This window comes from Gymnoscopelus braueri (assembly GCF_963280865.1).
Source record: "Gymnoscopelus braueri genome assembly, chromosome: 21".
In the NCBI taxonomy this organism is placed as follows: domain Eukaryota; kingdom Metazoa; phylum Chordata; class Actinopteri; order Myctophiformes; family Myctophidae; genus Gymnoscopelus; species Gymnoscopelus braueri.
The window spans coordinates 41,608,229-41,628,437 of record NC_137623.1 but is presented as its reverse complement, the minus strand read 5'-3'; the positions used below and the strand labels follow the sequence as shown (position 1 = coordinate 41,628,437).

Sequence of the window (20,209 nt, the reverse complement as noted above, 5' to 3'; positions counted from 1 at the left end):
TTCTTAGTCTTGTTTAGATATAAATGGCAGCGTGTACAATGGGACAAATAGTATGGCTTCCGAGGACCAAACAACCCTGACTAGTAGCTCAAAAACAAGAATGAGAATTACAATGTAATAAATCGTTGATGTCGGGCAGAAACCAGCTAACTCCATTTTGACGCTTTTGCATTTTTCCTCCCATAAATCAGTGCTATTGAACACCCTTTACATCTGTGTGTTGGTAAAAAAAATATTGAACCAATGAAAAGGTTTCATATAAGATCCTTTCTCTGCAGCTTCTGCTTTATTCAGACAGTAGAGTGTGGAAGACAGTGAGAGGAGATACATGCGAGAGGAGAGAAGAAACATGGAGTCAGACTTGAACTGGGGCTTCTGGTCTGGCCTACCAGGAACAAAGGCACATGTGGTCCTTGTGGGTCTGGCACACAGCACCAGGAACAAGTGTTTGTTTTTCTGTGATTGCACTTCGCCACACACACACATACATAATGTATGAAAGTGTCTGCTGAGGCTAAATAACCCTCTGCTCGGGACAAGAAAATGAGTTAGACTATTGTGTATTCTATTCAGTAAACTAATGCTTTAATGGATTGTTTTTCTTCTTTCTTTTTTTACATTATTGTATTTGTCTTTTCTTGGTTGGTTGTGCATAATGATCGTATTCATTTGTCCGTATGGTTTTCATCTTCAGATCTTCTGAAATACAAATAAGATCCAGGCTTCGTGTACATCTTACATGTCTGGAGCATTGGTTCTCAAAGTGGGGTTCGGGGACCCCCAGGGGTCCTTGGGCGGGTTCCAAGGGGTCCCCAGCAACATGCGTTAATATAGCATCACAATCATTTTAACCACTTTACCTTTTATACTTTGGCGATTAAAAAATAGCAGATATACAAGCTCATAGCACGGCACTGAGTGCCGCACTATGAGCTTGTAGATCTGCTATTTTTTTTAAATCGTGATTTTTTTTTGCAAACCTTTGAATATATATATATTTTAAAGCTAACATTTGTAACTTAAATCTTTGTTTTTGGGGGTTCCTGGAAACATATTTTGAGATGGGGGTCCTTGACATGGAAAAGATTGAGAACGACTGGTCTAAGGGTTTAACAAAAATGTGACTACCAGACATAGATCAACCGTGTTATGTGTGTAAGTATCACATGTTGATTCTCCTTTTAAAAAGGTTCCTCTGTCTTCAAAAATGATAAACTCTGCTGATTTGACCTGTTTTGATTCTACTTAATCAATATTTGAAGTAGAATATTGAGGAAGTCTGCTTCAAAGGCTATTAAACATCCAAGTGGTATCAGAGCAAATATGTTATGTCAATATTATTTCATTTCTTACCAAGACATTTTATTTTATTTATCACTTACTCGGGAGTGATGCAAGTCGGGAACGTTGCAAGCTGGAAATTCATGCCCGACCCGGTTATGCAATACCTCTTATACCCGTGTCAGAGTGCCCGTTTTACCCGTCTGTCTGCCTGCATGTGTCCCTTTTATGTCCAGATGGAGATTTCTTTGTCTGTCTCTCTGTGTCCCCTTTATGCCCATATATGGAGTCTATAGACCAGTCTATGACATCAGTACTATGACGTCATATTTAATGATGACATCAGGATACTCCATATATGGGGATTTATGGTTTTATAGATATCAGCGAAGTGCGAGCCGAGTTTAAAGTTGGTTGGTCGGACGGTTCTCGAGATATGTGAACTACAGACACGCGCAGACACGCACAGATGGACAGATATTTCTGACATTTATAGTAAGATTATTACATTCCCCCTCAACAAAATGTTTTTGTCTCTAAAGTACCCCCTCTTGTAGGCATGACTTATACACAGTGGTGTAAAGTAACTAAGTACATTTACTCAAGTACTGTACTTAAGTACAATTTTGAGGTACTTTTACTTTACTGGAGTATTTCCAATTGTCTATACTTTTACTTCTACTCCACTACATCTCAGAGGCAAATATTGTACTTTTAATCCAATATTTGAAAACTTTAGTTACTCGTTACTTTGCAGATATAACTTATTACATTATAAAACATACATTAACCACTTCAGCCCTATATTAAACCTAGGCTATTTGAAAATAGCAGATCTACAAGCTCACAACGCGTCGCATCGCGACGTTTTCAAACATGTTTTCAAACATTTTAGTATTTTTACTTTTGATACTTTAAGTACATTTTGATACCACTACTTTTGTACTTTTACTCAAGTCACATTTTAATTCCGGACTTTTACTTGTAACAGAGTACTTCTACATTGCAGTATTGATACTTTTACTTAAGTGAAACATTTGAGTAGGCTACTTTTTCCACCACTGCCTATACCAGAGGTGTCAAACTCATTTTGATGTCCGGGCAAGATTGGTCAAATGGTGACTTGAGGTGGGCAGGAACCAGTTGCGGACGCACATGCGCGCTCACACGCATTCAGTTATACAGCATTGTTTTTCAATCTGTTGTCTTGTCTTATTATTATTATTATTATTACCCTTATTATAAACCATTTTAAGTAGAATAATTCAATTTGAAATTAAACAATACCTGGTAATGTGTGTGGGTGGTTAAATAATTACATTTATAGAACAGTGGTGTAAAGTAACTAATTACATTTACTCAATCTGGATCTGACATAGCATCGGTCTGAAACGGCAAACTAAATACAGCGAATTCTGTCTTTAGCTCAGCAAAGATCTGAAAACGATTCTTAAACTCACTTGCCAGCTGTGAGATTTTATCCATGTACTTGCTGTTATTTCCATTAGCGACATGTACAGACAGCAAAGTGGGGAAAAACGCTAGGTTGTTCTGAGACAGTGTCTTCTCCCACACTCTTAATTTCAATTGAAAGCCATGAATGCTGCGTTCATATTCAGTGACAAGCTTGTTGCGGCCTTGCATGTTAACATTAAGCACGTTTAAATGCTGTGTTATATCCACCAAAAATGCAAGATCTCGAACCCAGTCAGGGTCATCCAACTGTACAACTGGTTTCCCCTTGTCCATCATGAATTGTCTGATTTCTGCACGTAGTTGAAAAAAACGTTTCAGAACGGCTCCTCTGCTCAACCATCGGACCTCCGTGTGGTAGGGTAGACCGTGTCCGATATTCTTATCAGACAAAAGAGTGTCAAACTGCCGATGGTTGAGTGCCCTGGATCTAATAAAATTCACAGTTTTGATGACTATTTCCATGACGTTGTCCATTTTCAGGCTCTTGCTACACAACGCCTCCTGGTGTATAATACAATGGAAATTCCAGAATAGTTGGTCTGGATTCTGAGCGTGCAGTTTTTCTCTTAGTTTCGCGACCACGCCGCCTCGTTTCCCAATCATAGACGGCGCTCCGTCTGTTGAGATGCTGACAGCGCGACTCCAGTCAACGCCAAGTCTATCCAGTGTAGCGACCAGGCAGGTGAACACGTCATTTGCCGTTGTAGTGTCTGTCATAGGCACCAGCTCCACAAACTCCTCAGTGACGGTCAAAGATGCATCAACACCACGAATAAATATTGCCAACTGAGCGACATCCGTCACGTCAGTGCTCTCATCAATTGCTAGTGAAAAGGCAATAAATGACTTCACCTTGTCTTTTAGCTGACGGTTCAAATCTCCTGCGAGGTCTCCGACTCTTTCTGCCATAGTATTTCTTGTCAGGCTGATATTAGCAAACGCCTGTCTTTTCTCAGGTGCCACCACTTCAGTCACGGCCAGCATTAACTTTCGGAAAAATTCCCCCTCTGAATACGGCTTGGAAGCGGCAGCAATCTCCTGGGCAACGATGTAACTGGCTTTCACAGCGTCATCATGAATAACTCGAGCTTTAGGGAAAGATGACCGCTGTACTTTCAGACCTGCTTCCAGCTCGTCAGCCTTTTTCCTCCTGGCTTCTCCGGTAAACGTGTCATAGCCTTTCTCTTTGTGCTTCGTATCATAGTGTCGCTTGATGTTGTATTCCTTCTCACAAACTGCCATATTGCATATCATACAAGTAGACTTGCCCTTGTATTCGTAGAAGAAATAGCGTTCTTTCCAATCATCCTTGAATGAACGGCCTTCATCTTCAAGTTTTCTTTTCTTGGACAGCGTAGTAGTCATATTGAATGAATCACAGCAGTGGAGCAGTCAGTGGTGTCTCAGCAGTCAGCAGCAGTTCTCTCTTCTCCTCAGCTTTCAGGTGAATGGTAAATAACTGTTTACCTGTGGCTCTTTTATGCGGTATTTGACGACGTAGAAGAGGACACCTTATGTTAATTTACATGGCCATGGCTTCAATTGCTTGCCTATTGTTCTTTACAGAACAAGTGGGGAGGGGGGAGCGTTCTCACACACACACACACACACACACACACACATATATATATATATATATATATATATATATATATATATATATATATATATATATATAGACATATAGACATATAATATAGACATAAAGTTAGAGAACCACATATTATAGCAACATAAGTGTTTCAGAAAACTGTTAGGATTTAGGAGACATTTGTAAAGATTTCCATGATTTAAAAAAAATAGCAGATCTACAAGCTCATAGTGCGAGCTCCTCCTTTCTCAGGGCAAGCTCCTGAGAAATAAAAGAAGCAGCTTTGATACATTTATACGTTTTTAACACGTATATGATTAATGCTTCTAACTACCTATTACCATTATTATATTTTTTTATTATTGTGTGTGTGTGTGTGTGTGTGTGTGTGTGTGTGTGAGACAGACAGACAGACAGACAGACAGACAGACAGACAGACAGACAGAATACTAGCCATTACTACAGAATACTAGCCATTACTACAGAATACTAGCCATTACTACTCGACTAGCTGAATACTGTTAACGAGCCAATCAGCCAGAACAGTCCACAGCTGGCTGTGGAATGTTGGCTGACTACCGGGCCATTAGAGGTACTTGCTGCAGCCAGTGGGGGGGGGGGAGAGCTGCTTGGACACTCAGCAAGCCAACGTGCAAACTCCGACTCTATGACTGTTAGAGGTAGTATCAATTCACTATTTGTAAAAGTATTTCGCGGGCCGCACTGGACCTTTCCGCGGGCCGCAAAATGCCCGCGGGCCGCGAGTTTGACACCCCTGGCCTATACAGTACATTATTGTTATATGAACTTGTCAGGAGAGCATTCTTTTCACATTCTTCCATTGGAGGCGGGGAACTTCTCTGTACTTCCTCAAAAACCTGAGCTGACTCTGATATCACCAATCCTGCAAAGCTTTCATGGTTCAATATGCAAATGAGTCACTTGCTGAAACTTGCAACACATTTCCTTTGAGCAGCAGTGGGTGAGGCACGAGGCCTGTGATATTTGCATATTTGAATATTCATATATCTGGAATTTCTCAATGATAGAGAAGTAATAGATGTGCTTCCCAGACCCCTTTCAGGGTTTATTTTAGGTTTGTATGTGACAGCATTAATCATAGAGGACTATTTCTTGCATAGGCCTACTTTAAAAGGTATCTGTTGAAGACAACAAGATGTGTGTTTTTTTTTTTACTTTATCACAGCTGAGAAATGTGATTAACGACTTAAACCCCAGCATCCTAAGCTTGAAAAAGCTTTCCCTACAATAACAGAAACCTAAAAATATACACTATAGCATATAAAGCCCTGAGGGACTGCACTGCGTTCAACCATACGGGCTTTGAGTGGTTAATAAGTAATTCTCAGCTCTCACTCTTCATTTACATCATGTAGAAAGAAGCTCAGCTGCTTTAATTAAAGTCATATGTTTCTGGATAGCGGCCCCATGCAGTGGCATTAATATGAAATGTGGACAGTGGGGTATGAAAGCCAATTTGTCATTCTGAAAACTCTATTCTCATGAGTGGAGATACTTTTGGCTTTTCAAAACAACAAAGGCAGAACAGAAGGCCGTCTTGTTTGTAAAAGTGGAGCGTGAAAATGTTTGAAAATGTTCCTCATGCAAGTGATTTAGAGTCTGACATCGGCTCCCTGTCTCAGCTCAGCGGAACAATAGGGGGTGCAGAATGTATGCAGCTATTTATTAATGAGCTCTCAAATGCCATGTTTTGATAGAGTGGTCTAATGGTGTTATAATAACTTCTTTGTGCAGCTGAAAAGGGGTGAACAGAGTGAGTGCGTGCGTGTGTGTGCGTGTGCGTGTGTGTGTGTGTGTGTGTGTGTGTGTGTGTGTGTGTGTGTGTGTGTGTGTGTGTGTGTGTGTGTGTGTGTGTGTGTGTGTGTGTGTGCATGCGTGAGTGCTTGCATGCGCGCGCGTGTGTGTGTGTGTGTGTGTGTGTGTGTGTGTGTGTGTGTGTGTGTGTGTGTGTGTGTGTGTGAGAGAGAGAGAGAGAGAGAGAGAGAGAGAGAGAGAGAGAGAGAGCGAGAGCGCGGAGATAAGTTCAGCACCAGAGAGTAGGGACAGCGCAGTGAGCGCACTCAGAGCTGCTCTCCCCTCCGAGACTAACAGCTCTACAGTGGTGAAGTGAGACCAGCTGTGGTTCATTTAGACTGCGTGCAGAGAGACTACAGACTGCATTAGAGAGAGAGAGAGAGAGAGAGAAAGAGAGCGAGAGGTCTTCTCTGTCAGTTCTCAACTACACATACCGTCGCTGTGAAGCCTCGTCAGACGGACATACTCCTCGTTCTAACGGTTCCTATAGTCTGCGTTCAACACCCGGTGATGAAGATGCCTGGACACCGTCCTGTAGGATTTACCTTCTTCTTATGGATTTACTGCCATGTCAACGCCGTCCACGGAGCCTCAACAACCCGTAAGTTGTGCTTCTCTTGTCTTTGCTTCGTATTGACCCGATCAGAGCTGATGGGGGTTCAGTTCAGTGTGTTTGGTGTTGGAATGGACAGTAGAACAGGATGGAGAGACATGGAGGCACGGGACCGTTACCGGTGGGGCTGCATAGCTCCTACCGGAACCTCTCCCTCCGCTCTATTGCTCCGAGATGAGGTCCCGCTGCGTAGGGTTCCAGCAGAGTGCGGCACCGGTGAACGGTGGCCAATATTGTTGATTCTTACCCTTTTCCGCACATCGTAATAAAAAAGTAAGGGTGTTCTCCCCTGCTCTCAGATGTTTGACATTTTAGCGGTAAAGAAAATGTAACTGACTGATTGAATCAAGCGTTTAAATTGCTTATTTAGTCAGCCTGTGGCCATTCAGCCCCCGTCCACATGCGCTGTAGGCTACTGCTCCCGTTAAGGTTGCACATGGCACAGACTAAAAAGGCGATTTAAACGCTTGTTTCACTTTCAACCCGTCGGTTGAATTTTCTAGACCGCTAACATTTCAAACATCTGAGAGCAGGGGGGAATACCTTTACTTTCTGGATGTGATGTACGGAAAAAAGGTATAAATCAACAATAGTGCCCACCGTTCGCCAGTGTCGCACTCTGCCGGCACCCTACGCAGCGGGACCTCATCTCGGAGCTGTATAGCGGAGGGAGAGGTTCCAAACGAGGCTGCAGGGAGCCTGTAGTGATGCCAGGGGCACTGGAATCCTCGCAGCCTCTATGGGCTTTTGTACACAGAGGGACTCATTATTACCTCGAGACTTTGAACCACACGTTATCTTCTGCAGTGAATTCATTGATTTAAACATAGCCTACTGACCTAGCCTTGGAATCAAAGACTTGTATTTTATCGAGTCATGACTTATTAGATACGAAAGCAAAAGTCAGACTCGATCAAATACATCTATGATGATATAGCCTTGATCCGAGGCTGACCCAGCTCTATATTCTACTTCAGATAAACTAGGTGCATTCATGTTGTTTATAGCCTACCTTCAGATAGAGTGGTTTATTTGGATTCAGAAGAGCTCTAGTTATAGCTTGCTGCCTTCAGAGAGAGAGTGGGTGATTGGGATACAGACAGTGTCAGACACAGATCTATATTCTACCTTCAGTGGGTGATCTGGATACAGTGTATTTACAACTTTACAGTATATATTTTAGCTTCAGATAGTGTGGGTGTTTTGGATCTTATTTTGAAGGCTGGATTAAGGTGTATTGAATTAGGCTATATGCATTTCAAAGAGTTTTTTATGCCTGTACCCTAAATTAAATGCATAATGATACTGAAAGATTCCAATAACTTTGTTCCAAAGCAAAAATCCAAAAGCTATAGCTACTAGATTTCTTTCTTTCTTTCTTTCTTTCTTTCTTTCTGTCTGTCTGTCTGTCTGTCTGTCTGTCTGTCTGTCTGTCTGTCTGTCTGTCTGTCTGTCTGTCTGTCTGTCTGTCTGTCTGTCTGTCTGTCTGTCTGTCTGTCTGTCTGTCTGTCTGTCTGTCTTTCTTTTTTAACCAGGGTAATACCACAAAATACAATGAACATATGGTATTACATCTCCATGGCTCTTGAAATGTATTGTCTATTAAGTCACAGACATATTTGGCACAGGTAAATGATCATTTACTCAATGTGAAACTCTTCTGCTCTCTAGTCCATGTATCTGTATATATGTCGATGCTTAGATGCATCACACCCTGGTTTGTATTACCCTGCAGGAGGGTTGAACGTAACATATACTGGATGATTGGGAAGTCTTACTGTTGATTCTACACTAGAATGTAAAATCTATTGAAACCAGGACCAGGACTGGTCCAGGGGTTCAGCTGGAGGTTTAGGTGGTTGTATGATTTATAGGCTGACAGCCCATTGCATGTCATGTTAAATTATATTTAGTGACATGTCCAGAAAACATAGATGGGTGAATGTTGACCTTAACCCATTCATACCGGGAAAGCATCTCTGTCATTTTTGATTTCTTTGGATATTCAAAAATAGCAGATCTACAAGCTATGAGCTTGTAGATCTGCTATTTTTGAAAAATCGTGAAAATGTGTGCAAATCTTTACAAATGTCTTCTAAATCCTAACAGGTTTTTGAAAAAAAAAAAACATAAGTTGTTATAATCATTGGTTCTCAAACTTTTTCATGTCAAGGACCCTCAAAAGCAAGGACCCCAGAAGCAAAGATTTGAGTTAAAATGTATATGCAAAAATATATGCATTCAAAGATTTGCACAAATGTTCAAGATCTTTCAAATTTAGCAGATCTCGTGCCACGCTACGAGCTTGTAGATCTGCTATTTTTGAATAGCCAAAGACTAAAATAATGGTTATAGCTGAAATCTAAAAATGACACAGATGCGTTCCCGGATTGAATGGGTTAACATCCGACTGGATGTGTTGGGGGGCGTGGGTCATTAATCATCCTATCCGACACACAGCCACGGAGCCACGGAGCTCCCAGAGCTGTTTGTGTGCTGTGGCTCCGTGCCAAATATCTCCAATGTGATAGAATAGATAATGACTGAATTCAGTAGGCTATTATCGAGATATATACTATCAGGCATCCTTTAGAATTATACGCGTATTTTCATTGCATCTTCCGACCAGTGTGAGGGGAAATAAGATTATGAAAGAATTATTGTATCCTTTCTGTATGTTCCTTTAGCCTCCTCTTTAACCGGTGCCGTCCAGAATGATGTATTTATTATTATTTGAGTAAACTTCATACGGTATAATGTGTGGAGGAACATTGCTGAATTGTGTAATTGAAACATTTTGAGAGAAAAATGTATCACTAAATCATGAAATAATGCACATCGTTGCTGTCATTATTTAAAAAAAGTGAAGCCGATCTATAAGCCCACATTCAACGTGGCTATTTTCACTACTTTTGCTTGACACTCTCGTACGACAGAGTAGGACATTAAGTATTATATTCTCGCTTGCCCCGACGGCGACCGTATAATATTGGCACCATAAATATACTGACATAATTTTACCACCCAGGCAGTTCTAAAAAGGAAAAACAGAGACAGAGAGGATATCTGTGTTGCTCCACTTGTGCTGTCCTCTGCATGAGGAACTGTTCTCCGTGGGCATTCCCATGAACGGGTGCTCCATCACATAGTATGGAGCGCCGTTGGCTCCCTGACATATGAGCACAGTTTAAAATGCAGACTCTAGGAATAGCTGTGAATTCAAACTACATTATCTGACTCTCACAAACTGTTTTGCTCGGACTGGAGCCACATAGCGGCTTGTGTGTCAACATGTCTATAATGAAGTCATACTCCAGCGGTGTTTCCCTAACCCCTCGGCTGCTAGAGGTTCACTGCTGACATCGATGGAGCTGGTAGGAGGAGGGCTTGTTGACAGTAATGGACCCATGATTTTGTAACCCATTTTTTTCACCCATTGCCAATTGTCTAAGTAATCCTGGGCGCTACACTCCCTCTGCCAGCCTAGGGAGAGCCTAGAGCCGAGCTCTTGCCTCCTTCAATGCATGAGAGCTAGCAAGCCGCTTCTTATCACCTGACAGGGGGAGTTTCCCTGGTTAGGAGTGGAAGGAACACGTTATTCCAGCCAGTTCCTTTCCCCTCCATCAGGCGCCCCGGCTGACCAGGGGGAGGCAGTATAGAGACCAGGACTACTGCATGTTTTTGTGAGGGGACACGGGGAGAACATGCAAACTCCACACAGATTAGGCCCTTTCACCAACCCCACCTAGGGTATGGGTGCTGAGGACGCGGTGGAGATAATTGGGAATTGAACCCAGGACCTTCTAGCTGTGAGGCGACAGCGTTACCGACTGCGCCATCCTTGCCCCCTCGAGGTCTCCCCTTAACTCTGACAGTGCAAGGCGCAGTGGTAATGTCACTGCCCACCACCACGGAGATTGTGGGTTCGAATCCACCGTGGTGCATCCGGCTTTGTCAAGCGTCTACGCAAACACAATTGGCCCGTGTTCGGGGAGGGAAGCCGGGCAGAAACGGTGATATTGGTCACTGCACGTACTCCTACGGGCTGGGGCGGCACCTGTCAGCGGGGAGTGTTGGGCGGGAGGAGTAGAATGAAGGCCCTACGTCCTCCTGGTGGGGGCTCCTCACTGGCAGGTGAGTCATTAGGATACGACTGCAGTGACAACACAGAAATGTGTGTGGGGAGGAATCAATTGGCATAACGACTAAATTGTGGAGAAAAAGGGGTACAAAATTATTGGCTACTCTAAATGTATATTAGAGAAAAAAAAATCTGACAGTGCACAAATGTACCCGGTAAAGGGAAAAGGGTTCCATTTGTACACTGTCAGAGTTACAAATCCATAAGGGTCACTTTAGAAACCCTTGAAGGAACCCAGAGAGTCCTTGGAATCCACTTTGAGAACCACTGGTCTAGAGAATCCCATCACTATCGGGAGCTTTAAATGCAAACCATTTTAAGTGCAGATCATCTCATTAATTATTCTTAATTTTTTTATGACACAGTCGCTGTATCGTCAGCCCAGTGATAATCTCTCAAGAACAGATTCTGCTCTCCGCTTGAATCTGTCGGGGGGGTTTCGTCATATCGCGTACGCACTGGTCTACAAGTGGGCGTGCCTTCAGATCAGGAAGCAGGCCGCGCTTTACCCAATCAAATGTAGCGGGCGGGATTTACGTGTCTGCCGATCCTTCCCCACTAGAAACAAACCGAAACTCATTTAACGATAGCGTCCTCGGAGCAGACAAAACCACGGAAAGATATTCACCAAAACGATCCATGTTCTCTGGGAGAAGTGGTGTTAGTGTTCCGTGTAGAAATATTGTTAGTGGGAAGTGAAAGGCTGAAGGCAGACCAAAACCCCGGTTTCCTTGCGCACGTGTGCTCCATTTTGCTCCCCCCAGAGCTAAGTGAAATAGTAAAAAAACAGCAGAGGGCTCTGTTTTTCCTTTTTTATTTGGCGATGGGTTCCCAGATTGGCCCAGTGATGATATAGAGTCAGACAGAGAGAGGATGTTGTGTGTTGTTGTTCCCCGGAGCAAACTCTTTGAAAACCATGAACAGACCTGTATCACATATATAGGGAGCACTCTTGGCTCTGTGACATACGAGTGCAGTTTAAAGTGCAGACAGGGAATATAATTCAAGCTACGCTTTCTGTATTACCATGGGGCCATGTGGGATACACAGCCTATCCACAGATCTAACATGAAACAGCGAAACATCGTGAAATATATTTTTCTCACTGGAGAGACTGGGAATGGACAGGTTTTATAACGTGCTGGGAGATGATGTCCGAAAATAGCATGGCAGTTGTGTTTAAACTGCCAAGAAGAAGTGTGTGTGTGTGTGTGTGCGTGTGCGTGTGCGTGTGCGTGTGCGTGTGCGCGTGTGCGTGCGTGCGTGCGTGCGTGCGTGCGTGTGTGTGCGTGTTCTTCTCAGAGATGTGGCTGGTGTTACTGGGATATCTACTGTATCTTCTATAATGGGAGCAGGGCTGCAGACAGATTAATGTGCTGAACACTGACATGGCATGCTTCGTAATCCTCACTATCCTAACATTGTCCCACATGCAAACACACGCAGTCACGCACACACACACACACACACACACACACACACACACACACACACACACACACACACACACACACATGTATGCATGTACGCACGCACGTGTACACACACACACACACACAGCACAGAGTTGGGTAGATGTCAGGTTGGTTTTCATTAATAAGTGTGGTGTGTGTGTGTGTGTGTGTGTGTGTGTGTGTGTGTGTGTGTGTGTGTGTGTGTGTGTGTGTGTGTGTGTGTGTGTGTGTGTGTGTGTGTGTGTGTGTGTGTGTGTGTGTGTGTGTGTGTGTGTGTGTGTGCGCGTGTGTACTGTGCGTACGTGTGTGCTTAGGCGTGACGGGTGCACATGTGCAAGTTGTGTGTGCACGAGAGTGACAGCAGAGTCTCAGAGTTATTCTAGTGGAATGTGTTCTCGTTAGAACCCTTCAAAATCTATCCAGCGGAGAGGAGAGGAGAGGAGAGGAGAGGAGAGGAGAGGAGAGGAGAGGAGAGGAGAGGAGAGGAGAGGAGAGACCATGTTCATCAGGAGGATCGTGTAGATGTGGAGAGACAGCTTATAGAGAGAGAGAGGGTCATGATGGGGGGTTTCACTGACTCCATATCAGCCAGTTACTCAACAACACAGTACACTTGTTCAACAACGACTTGGTTGATTCATACATAATTAAGTCACAGAGTACATAGCCTCGATCTCCAGGCTTTTATTGTTTAGTTTACCTAAAAAATAAAAGCCTGGCCCAACCATAGCCTGTACTGGGTATGAGGAAGTGTTTCATTTCCCAACCAACCAGAGTGCAGTGGGCGTCGCTCGTAATGTTGTGTTAACGGGGCGGGGGTTGACGGACAGATCGGTGAACCAATGGGATCAGGCGCAGTCTCTCGCCGGCTCTATACACCCGCCCCTCTATACACGAAATCAGGAGCGTTGGGGCAGACTACAGAGTACATAGCTTACTAATGATTTACGGCAGGACCAAAAACTAATTAGGTCTCTTATGTATGTATAGCCTAACTGTCATACATTTATAAGCCATTAGCTGATTGTTTGTGAGCCCAATATTGTACTCACTGTATGCTATGCATGGAGATAAAGCCAGGGATCTTTGTGTGTTTATCTTGCATTTAACTTATTTTTTAATAGAGACTTTGTCTGTTTATCTTAAAGGGATATTTAACTTTTGTGGGTATTTTTTTATCATCTACTCAGGCTTTTGGAAGCACCCCTGACAGTTTTTAAGTTGCTTGATTCAGTATATTTGATATTCATTTTATCAGCCACGCCCCCTTCCTATACAAACCCATTGTAACTTCAAACTCCATTTTAACCATGTTAGATTAATCGGAAACACCCGTCCTTGGTTCTGGTGACCGATTTTGTCCTTCTAATACGTGAGGAGACGTGTTTTTTCAATTACTTTTTTTCATTTATTTTTTATATCTTTTTTGGAAAATTGATTTTTTTTTAAATACAATAAAAAAAAACACGGCCCCCTCTAGTATTAGGAGGGCAGGGTGAGTCACCAGAACCATGGACGGGTGTTTTAGATGAATCTAACATGTTAAAAATGGAGTTTGAAGTTATAATGGGTTTGTATAGGAAGGGGGGCGTGTCTGATAAAATGAATATCAAATATCTAAATACTGAATCAAGAAACTTAAAAACTGTCCCGGGGCTCACAAAAGCCTGAGTAGACGATAAAATGACCCAACATTTTTTTGAAAGTGAAATAGCCCTTTAACCTCAGATTATCTGACATTAATAGTTTGATGGGGGATCTATGGATTATGCAGTTTAGACAGCAATATGACATCTGTTTAAGAATCTCTTTCTCGGTCTCTCTCGTCGTCATACATTTAAGGTTCAATTCCAGAATCTTTATTGTCAATCACCACGTAACAGACATGTATCTTTGACGAGGCTCAGCAATACTACTCTCTGCTTGTCTCTCTGCCTGAGGCTCATCTGTCTATCTCTTCCCTCTGTCAGTTCTAGTGCCTATAGGAATGTGTCTATAGGGGAGGGAGGGAGAGAGAGAGAGAGAGAGAGAGAGAGAGAGAGAGAGAGATGGTCCACTTCCATCATAATGGATGTTGTTGAGCTGGAACTAAGATAAATGTTGTTATTACTCTCAGTCTTTGCATTCAATTTGTTTTATACGGTGCTTGAATGGCTCATTTACAGTCTGAGATGAAGTGAATTAATCTTTGAGCTGCTTTCATGGAATAAATTACTCTCAGAAGGGGAATATACAGTTGTACCCGTTGTGAGTGTACCTGTTGTACCCTGTCTGTGTCCCTTTCATGCCCAAATATGGAGTTCCGTGTCAGGCATGTCTGTGCCTATGTCAGTACAATTTAGGCATTTTAGCAGACACTCTTATCCAGAGACAGAGAGCAACTTACAATTGCAAAATCACAATAAGCAGAGAAAGTGTGAGCGCTATTCAATAAACACCAAGGTAAATGATAGAGGAGACTGGGATAAAGGGTTGTAAGGTTGTCTTGAAGGTATGGGGTGTGCCATGCCATTGGTTGCCTTGTAGACCAGCATGCATCAGTGTTCTGTACTGGGTGCGGGCAGCAACCAGAAGGCAATGAAGTGGAGTGGAAAAGGGTGAACATTTTGGCTGGTTGAAGACCAGCCATGCTGCGGCATTCTGGATTATTTTTAGGGGCTTAAGTGAACGCAGTATGTGAGCATGTGACTATGTGTCAATATTCCCTAAATGATGTGGTTTTATGTGTCTCTTGGATGCAGTTTATACCAGATGTCTCTCACTAGTTTAATCCCTTCACTCTCACTAGTTTAATCCCTTCAGTCCTCTCTATCTATCTCTTTCTTTCTTTCTTTCTTTCTTTCTTTCTTTCTTTCTTTCTTTCTCTCTTCTCTCTCTCTCTCTCTCTTTCGCTTGCTCGCTCACTCTCTCTTTCGCTCTCTCTCTCTATATATCTCTCTCATCTCTTCGTTTCCTCCCTCTACATGAAGTTCAGTGTGTTCATCTGCTTTCTAGTTATAACTCTCAGTAATGGTGGCCTTTGTTGAATGGGCTCAAACATGTAATGGCTGCATGGTGTGAGTTCATTACCATTGAGCCGCACTGGAGCACAGCTGAAAGCGCTGAAATACAGACACACCAATAAACTGATGCAGCTGCTGACATGTTTTTTATGAAGCATCCATTAAAATCAACCTTTGGTTAATGAGAAGAGAGGCTCACATTTATTGATTTGTTAAACACCAACACCAACATTATGCCTCATAATTCATCAAACGTACTCCTTGCCACTGCAGGAGAGACACACACCACACACTCCATCCCACCATGGGACACACACACGGAACATTCACTAATAGAGACACACACTTCCATTCACTAATTAAGTCATACATGGGTAACTGGCGGCCCCCACCTTCACTTAATGCGGCCCGCAGGTTATACTGATATCGGAATACTGATATATTATTGCTTTCAGCTGTTACAATTCCAAATATGCAAACATGACCCGCTTTAATTACTTCGGTCTATATTGGTAACTTAATGACTAGTATAAAAATTATATTGTCAAATGCAAAAATAGCAGATCTAGCTTGTACATCGGCAATTTTTGCTACTTTTGTGTGATATAGAATGGCGAAGAAAATACGGAGATAAGAGGTGTCTGACAGTACTGACAGTATATGCAATGTGGCCCTCTGGAGTGAGTGTGGAAATATAGTGGCCCTCTCCATCATCAAAGTTGCCCACCCTTGAATTAAGTGGTTCTCAAACTTTTTCATGTCAAGAACCCCCAATATGTATTTGACCATGGACCCCCATCTGAAACAATTTTGTGCCAAGGAACCCCAGAAGATTTGTGTAAAAAAATAAAAAAGGGAAAATGAATAGCCGAAGTATAAAATATGGTGGCTAAACTGATTGTGATGCTATATTAACTCATTCTGCTGGGGACCCCCTGGAACCCCTTCAAGGACCCCTTGGGGTCCCCGGAACCCACTTTGAGAAACACTGCACTAATTCATCAAACACACTCGCCCCACTGTGGGACACGCACGCACGCACGCACGCACGCACGCATGCACGCACGCACGCACGCACGCACGCACGCACACACGCCTCATATCATTCCACATGTTTCTGTTTCTCTCAAACTAATGTTGAAGAAGTTTGAAGTGAACAAATAAAGAATCTCAAACTTGTGAACTCAGCCGTGAAACACACACACACACACACACCCCCACACACACACACACACACACACACACACACACACACACACACACACACACACACACACACACACACACACACACACACACACACACACACACACACACACACACACACACTATGGGGCTCCGTTAGTGCCACGAGGGGCGCATGACGCCTCCTGTGACCACATGATTTTTTCTTACGTGTGTGTGTGTGTGTGTACACGTTCGTTCTGCGCGTGCACTGCACAAAAGCACGCGTTACGCGCTGCAACGCGTCGTGTACATTTACGCATAAGCTACATGCGCTACAACCTGTCACGTACATTCACACGTAAGCACGCGTTACGCGCTGCAACGCGTCGTGTACATTTACGCGTAAGCTACATGCGCTACAACCTGTCACGTACATTCACACGTAGTAATAATAATAAAAAATAAAATAATAATAATAATAATAAGGGTAATAATAATAAGGGTAATAATAATAGTAATAATAATAATAATAATAATAACAATAATAATCCTTTATTAAATAATGATACTGCCCAAGATATTGCCTTACTAATGTAATAACGCAATAAGGGTAATAGTGTAATAATGCAATAAGTGTAATAGGTGTAATAGTGTAATAGGTGTACTAATGTAATAGTGTAACAACGCAATAGGGGTAGTAGTGTAATAGGTGGAATAGTGTAATATTGCATTAAGTTTAATATGTAATAGGTGTAATAGTGTAATAGGTGTAATAGTGCAACGTGTGTAATAGTGTAATAGATGTAATAACGCAATGAGGGTAATACTCTAATAGTTGAACAGGTGTAATAGTGCAATAAGTTAATAAGTGTAAAAGTGTGATAGTGTTATAAGTGGTCACATTCACCCAATTCCGCCCACATCCACCCAAACCCCAACTACTTCACTACACTATAACACCTATTGCACTATTACCCTATTGCGTCATTACACTATTACACCTATTACACTTTTTACCCTTTCTACACTATTATACCTATTATACTATCACACATATTGCACTATTACACTATTAAACCTATTACACTGTTACCATTATTATGTTATTACACTATTACACTATTAAACTTGTTGCATTATTACACCATTACAATTATTACACTATTACACGTATTACAACATTACCCTTATTCCGTTAATATATCATATAGCAGTCACTGGGTACCGGCCACTGGGTGCCAGGCAACGGCCCCGGTCGACCCGCCAACAGCCTTTTGGTGAAGAACCTGGGCTCGGTCCACCTCTATATTTTCATGGTATGCAGAGACTGACTCACGCATAGGAAATACATTGCCTTTTTCTCCAAGTCCTCAAACCAGCCAGGATGTGGAGTTGCGAATGAGAGGAAAGTGTCTTCCTCCTCCTGCCACTGCCCCAGTTTAGGAGACACCTTCAGGCATGGGAAGACGTAGTCTATATCCTCCTCCCACAGGCCCTCTGTTGACCAGTTCTCCTCCAAGAAGGTGTTCAGGTGTGGAGGAAGACTCATTGACTTCCTTAACGATCTGCTTTAGCAGCCTAGGCCAAATGTGGACCCGCTGTTGTAGGGTCTCAAACGGCACCAGCAAGTGTCCCAGCTTAGTACAACCGGGTTCCCTGAGAAATTTTCTTATGCACACCGAGGACAGAGTTCCGACCCAACGCAAGCCACAGCCACATACCAGTTGTGGCATCAGTGTCTCTAGCAACTTTTAGGAGTCTCCAAGCCTCCAGAATGGACTCATGAATGGTGACAGCCCTGGCAGATATGCATTGTCTTCTGACGTTTCCCGATACAAATATTCAATTCATTGGTGAGAGTCAGTGTAATGTTTTTTTTATTTTACAGGAACACTGCAATTAAATTCTGGAATCGCATCTTCTCATAGGAATATGGAGAAATATAACACAACTGCTCTGGGATTTGATCTATAGGTCCAACATGAATCCAAGGATTTTAGTCAGCTAATTAAAGATGCTATTTCTCAGGGTGTCAAAAATGACAAAGGCTGATCAAACAAGTTGAAAATAATTTATTCACCAAATCAAATTTCACACAGGGAACTTTCTGACCGAAATTGAAATATAAATTAAGCAGATTCGTTTGAAAACAGTATCGGTGTAACAATTGAACATCATTCTACCATCCGGATTTGAACTAGAGGTGTCGGTTTCATGGTCCATCTCCTGTCATGGTGAGCTAAGCAATCGCAAGAACAATTTGTTTTGTCCGTATTTAAACAATCAAATCATTGACACTTAATAGAAGGGCGAAAGCAAAACGGAATGGAATGGAACACCTGGCGCGGGTCGGACCGAGAGAACCCCGCAATGCCACACACACACACACACACACACACACACACACACACACACACACACACACACACACACACACACACACACACACACACACACACACACACACACACACACGTTGTTTATGTAGGATGGACAATCATGTGATCCATGTTTTATATTAAAATACATTATTTTGATAATGATTTTATGATTTTCATTTTAAAATATGGACTGACAGTCCTATAGCTATAATGTCCATAGAGAATATGTCCCCACCTGAAAGATGCTTATTAAACTTTATAGCCTAACTTGCCTGGTACCATGCATGCTTCATCTTACCATCTAAAATTATATTCCTTGGCTTGCAAACAGCCAAAAAGTGTGTAGCCGATGAAACACAACGGCTTTGCATTGATGACACCAGGTATAAGAAACTCATGAGCACACTGGCCAATACAAACTAATAGGCGAGTGCGCTCTGGTGCGCAATTTCCGCACTGCTGCTGTCCAATGTGTCCAAATTCATCTTTAAATGCCCTGTTTTCAGCACTGTCACATATCTTTTACACATATCTTTTATACTCTTTATACCAGGAGTCTTCAACGTTTTCAGGCCAAGGACCCCCTAGCTGAGAGAGAGACGAAGCAGGGACCCCCTCTATATTGTATAAAATTGTGTTTCAGATTAAACTTTTTTTGTTTACTTGGTCTGCTCTTTTTTCCCCTCTACACCTATATATCTCTTTGCCAAAAATAGCCGATCTACAAGGCGTTGTGAGCTTGTAGATCTGCTATTTTTGGCTAAAGTTCTCCTCAGAAAAGGGATGCCAGGGTTCAAGTGGTTAAGGTAAAAAAAAAAAACCCTGTAGTAACTCTGAGGACCCCCTAGGGGTCCCGGACCCCCTGTTGAAGACCCCTGCTTTATACTTTTGGATAGTGTCATTTCTCTTGTTAACTAGCAGATTAATGTTTAGCGATCTCAAGCAGTCTGTCTCTCTCAAGTAGCAGCTGCAATCCATCCAGTAACGACCAATTTATGCTTCGACGTACAACGGTCAGTGCATGGTGGGAAAAGTACTCAGATATTTTACCTAAGTAAAAGTCTGGAATTCAAAATTGAGTAAAAGCACAAAAGTATTAGTATCAAAATGTACTTAAAGTACCAAAAGTAAAAGTACTAATATTTGAAAATAGCAGATCTACAAGCTCACAATGTGTTGCAATGCGATGCATTAGATTGGCTATTTTCAAATAGCCTATGTAGGCCTATAAAATAGGGCTAAAGTGGTTTTATAATATAATAATTGA

The 20,209-nt window shown here is 42.4% G+C and overlaps 1 protein-coding gene across 1 annotated transcript; it reads right to left on the bottom strand.

The window, feature by feature from the left end:
• Window positions 1-2,640: 2,640 nt before the first annotated feature.
• On the bottom strand, window positions 2,641-3,999 carry LOC308077010 (general transcription factor II-I repeat domain-containing protein 2B-like; the record flags this gene model as incomplete). Its single annotated transcript, XM_080417539.1, has 1 exon — window positions 2,641-3,999. One exon carries the CDS (start codon window positions 3,997-3,999, stop codon window positions 2,641-2,643), a length of 1,359 nt encoding a protein of 452 aa, XP_080273665.1.
• Window positions 4,000-20,209: the final 16,210 nt, after the last annotated feature.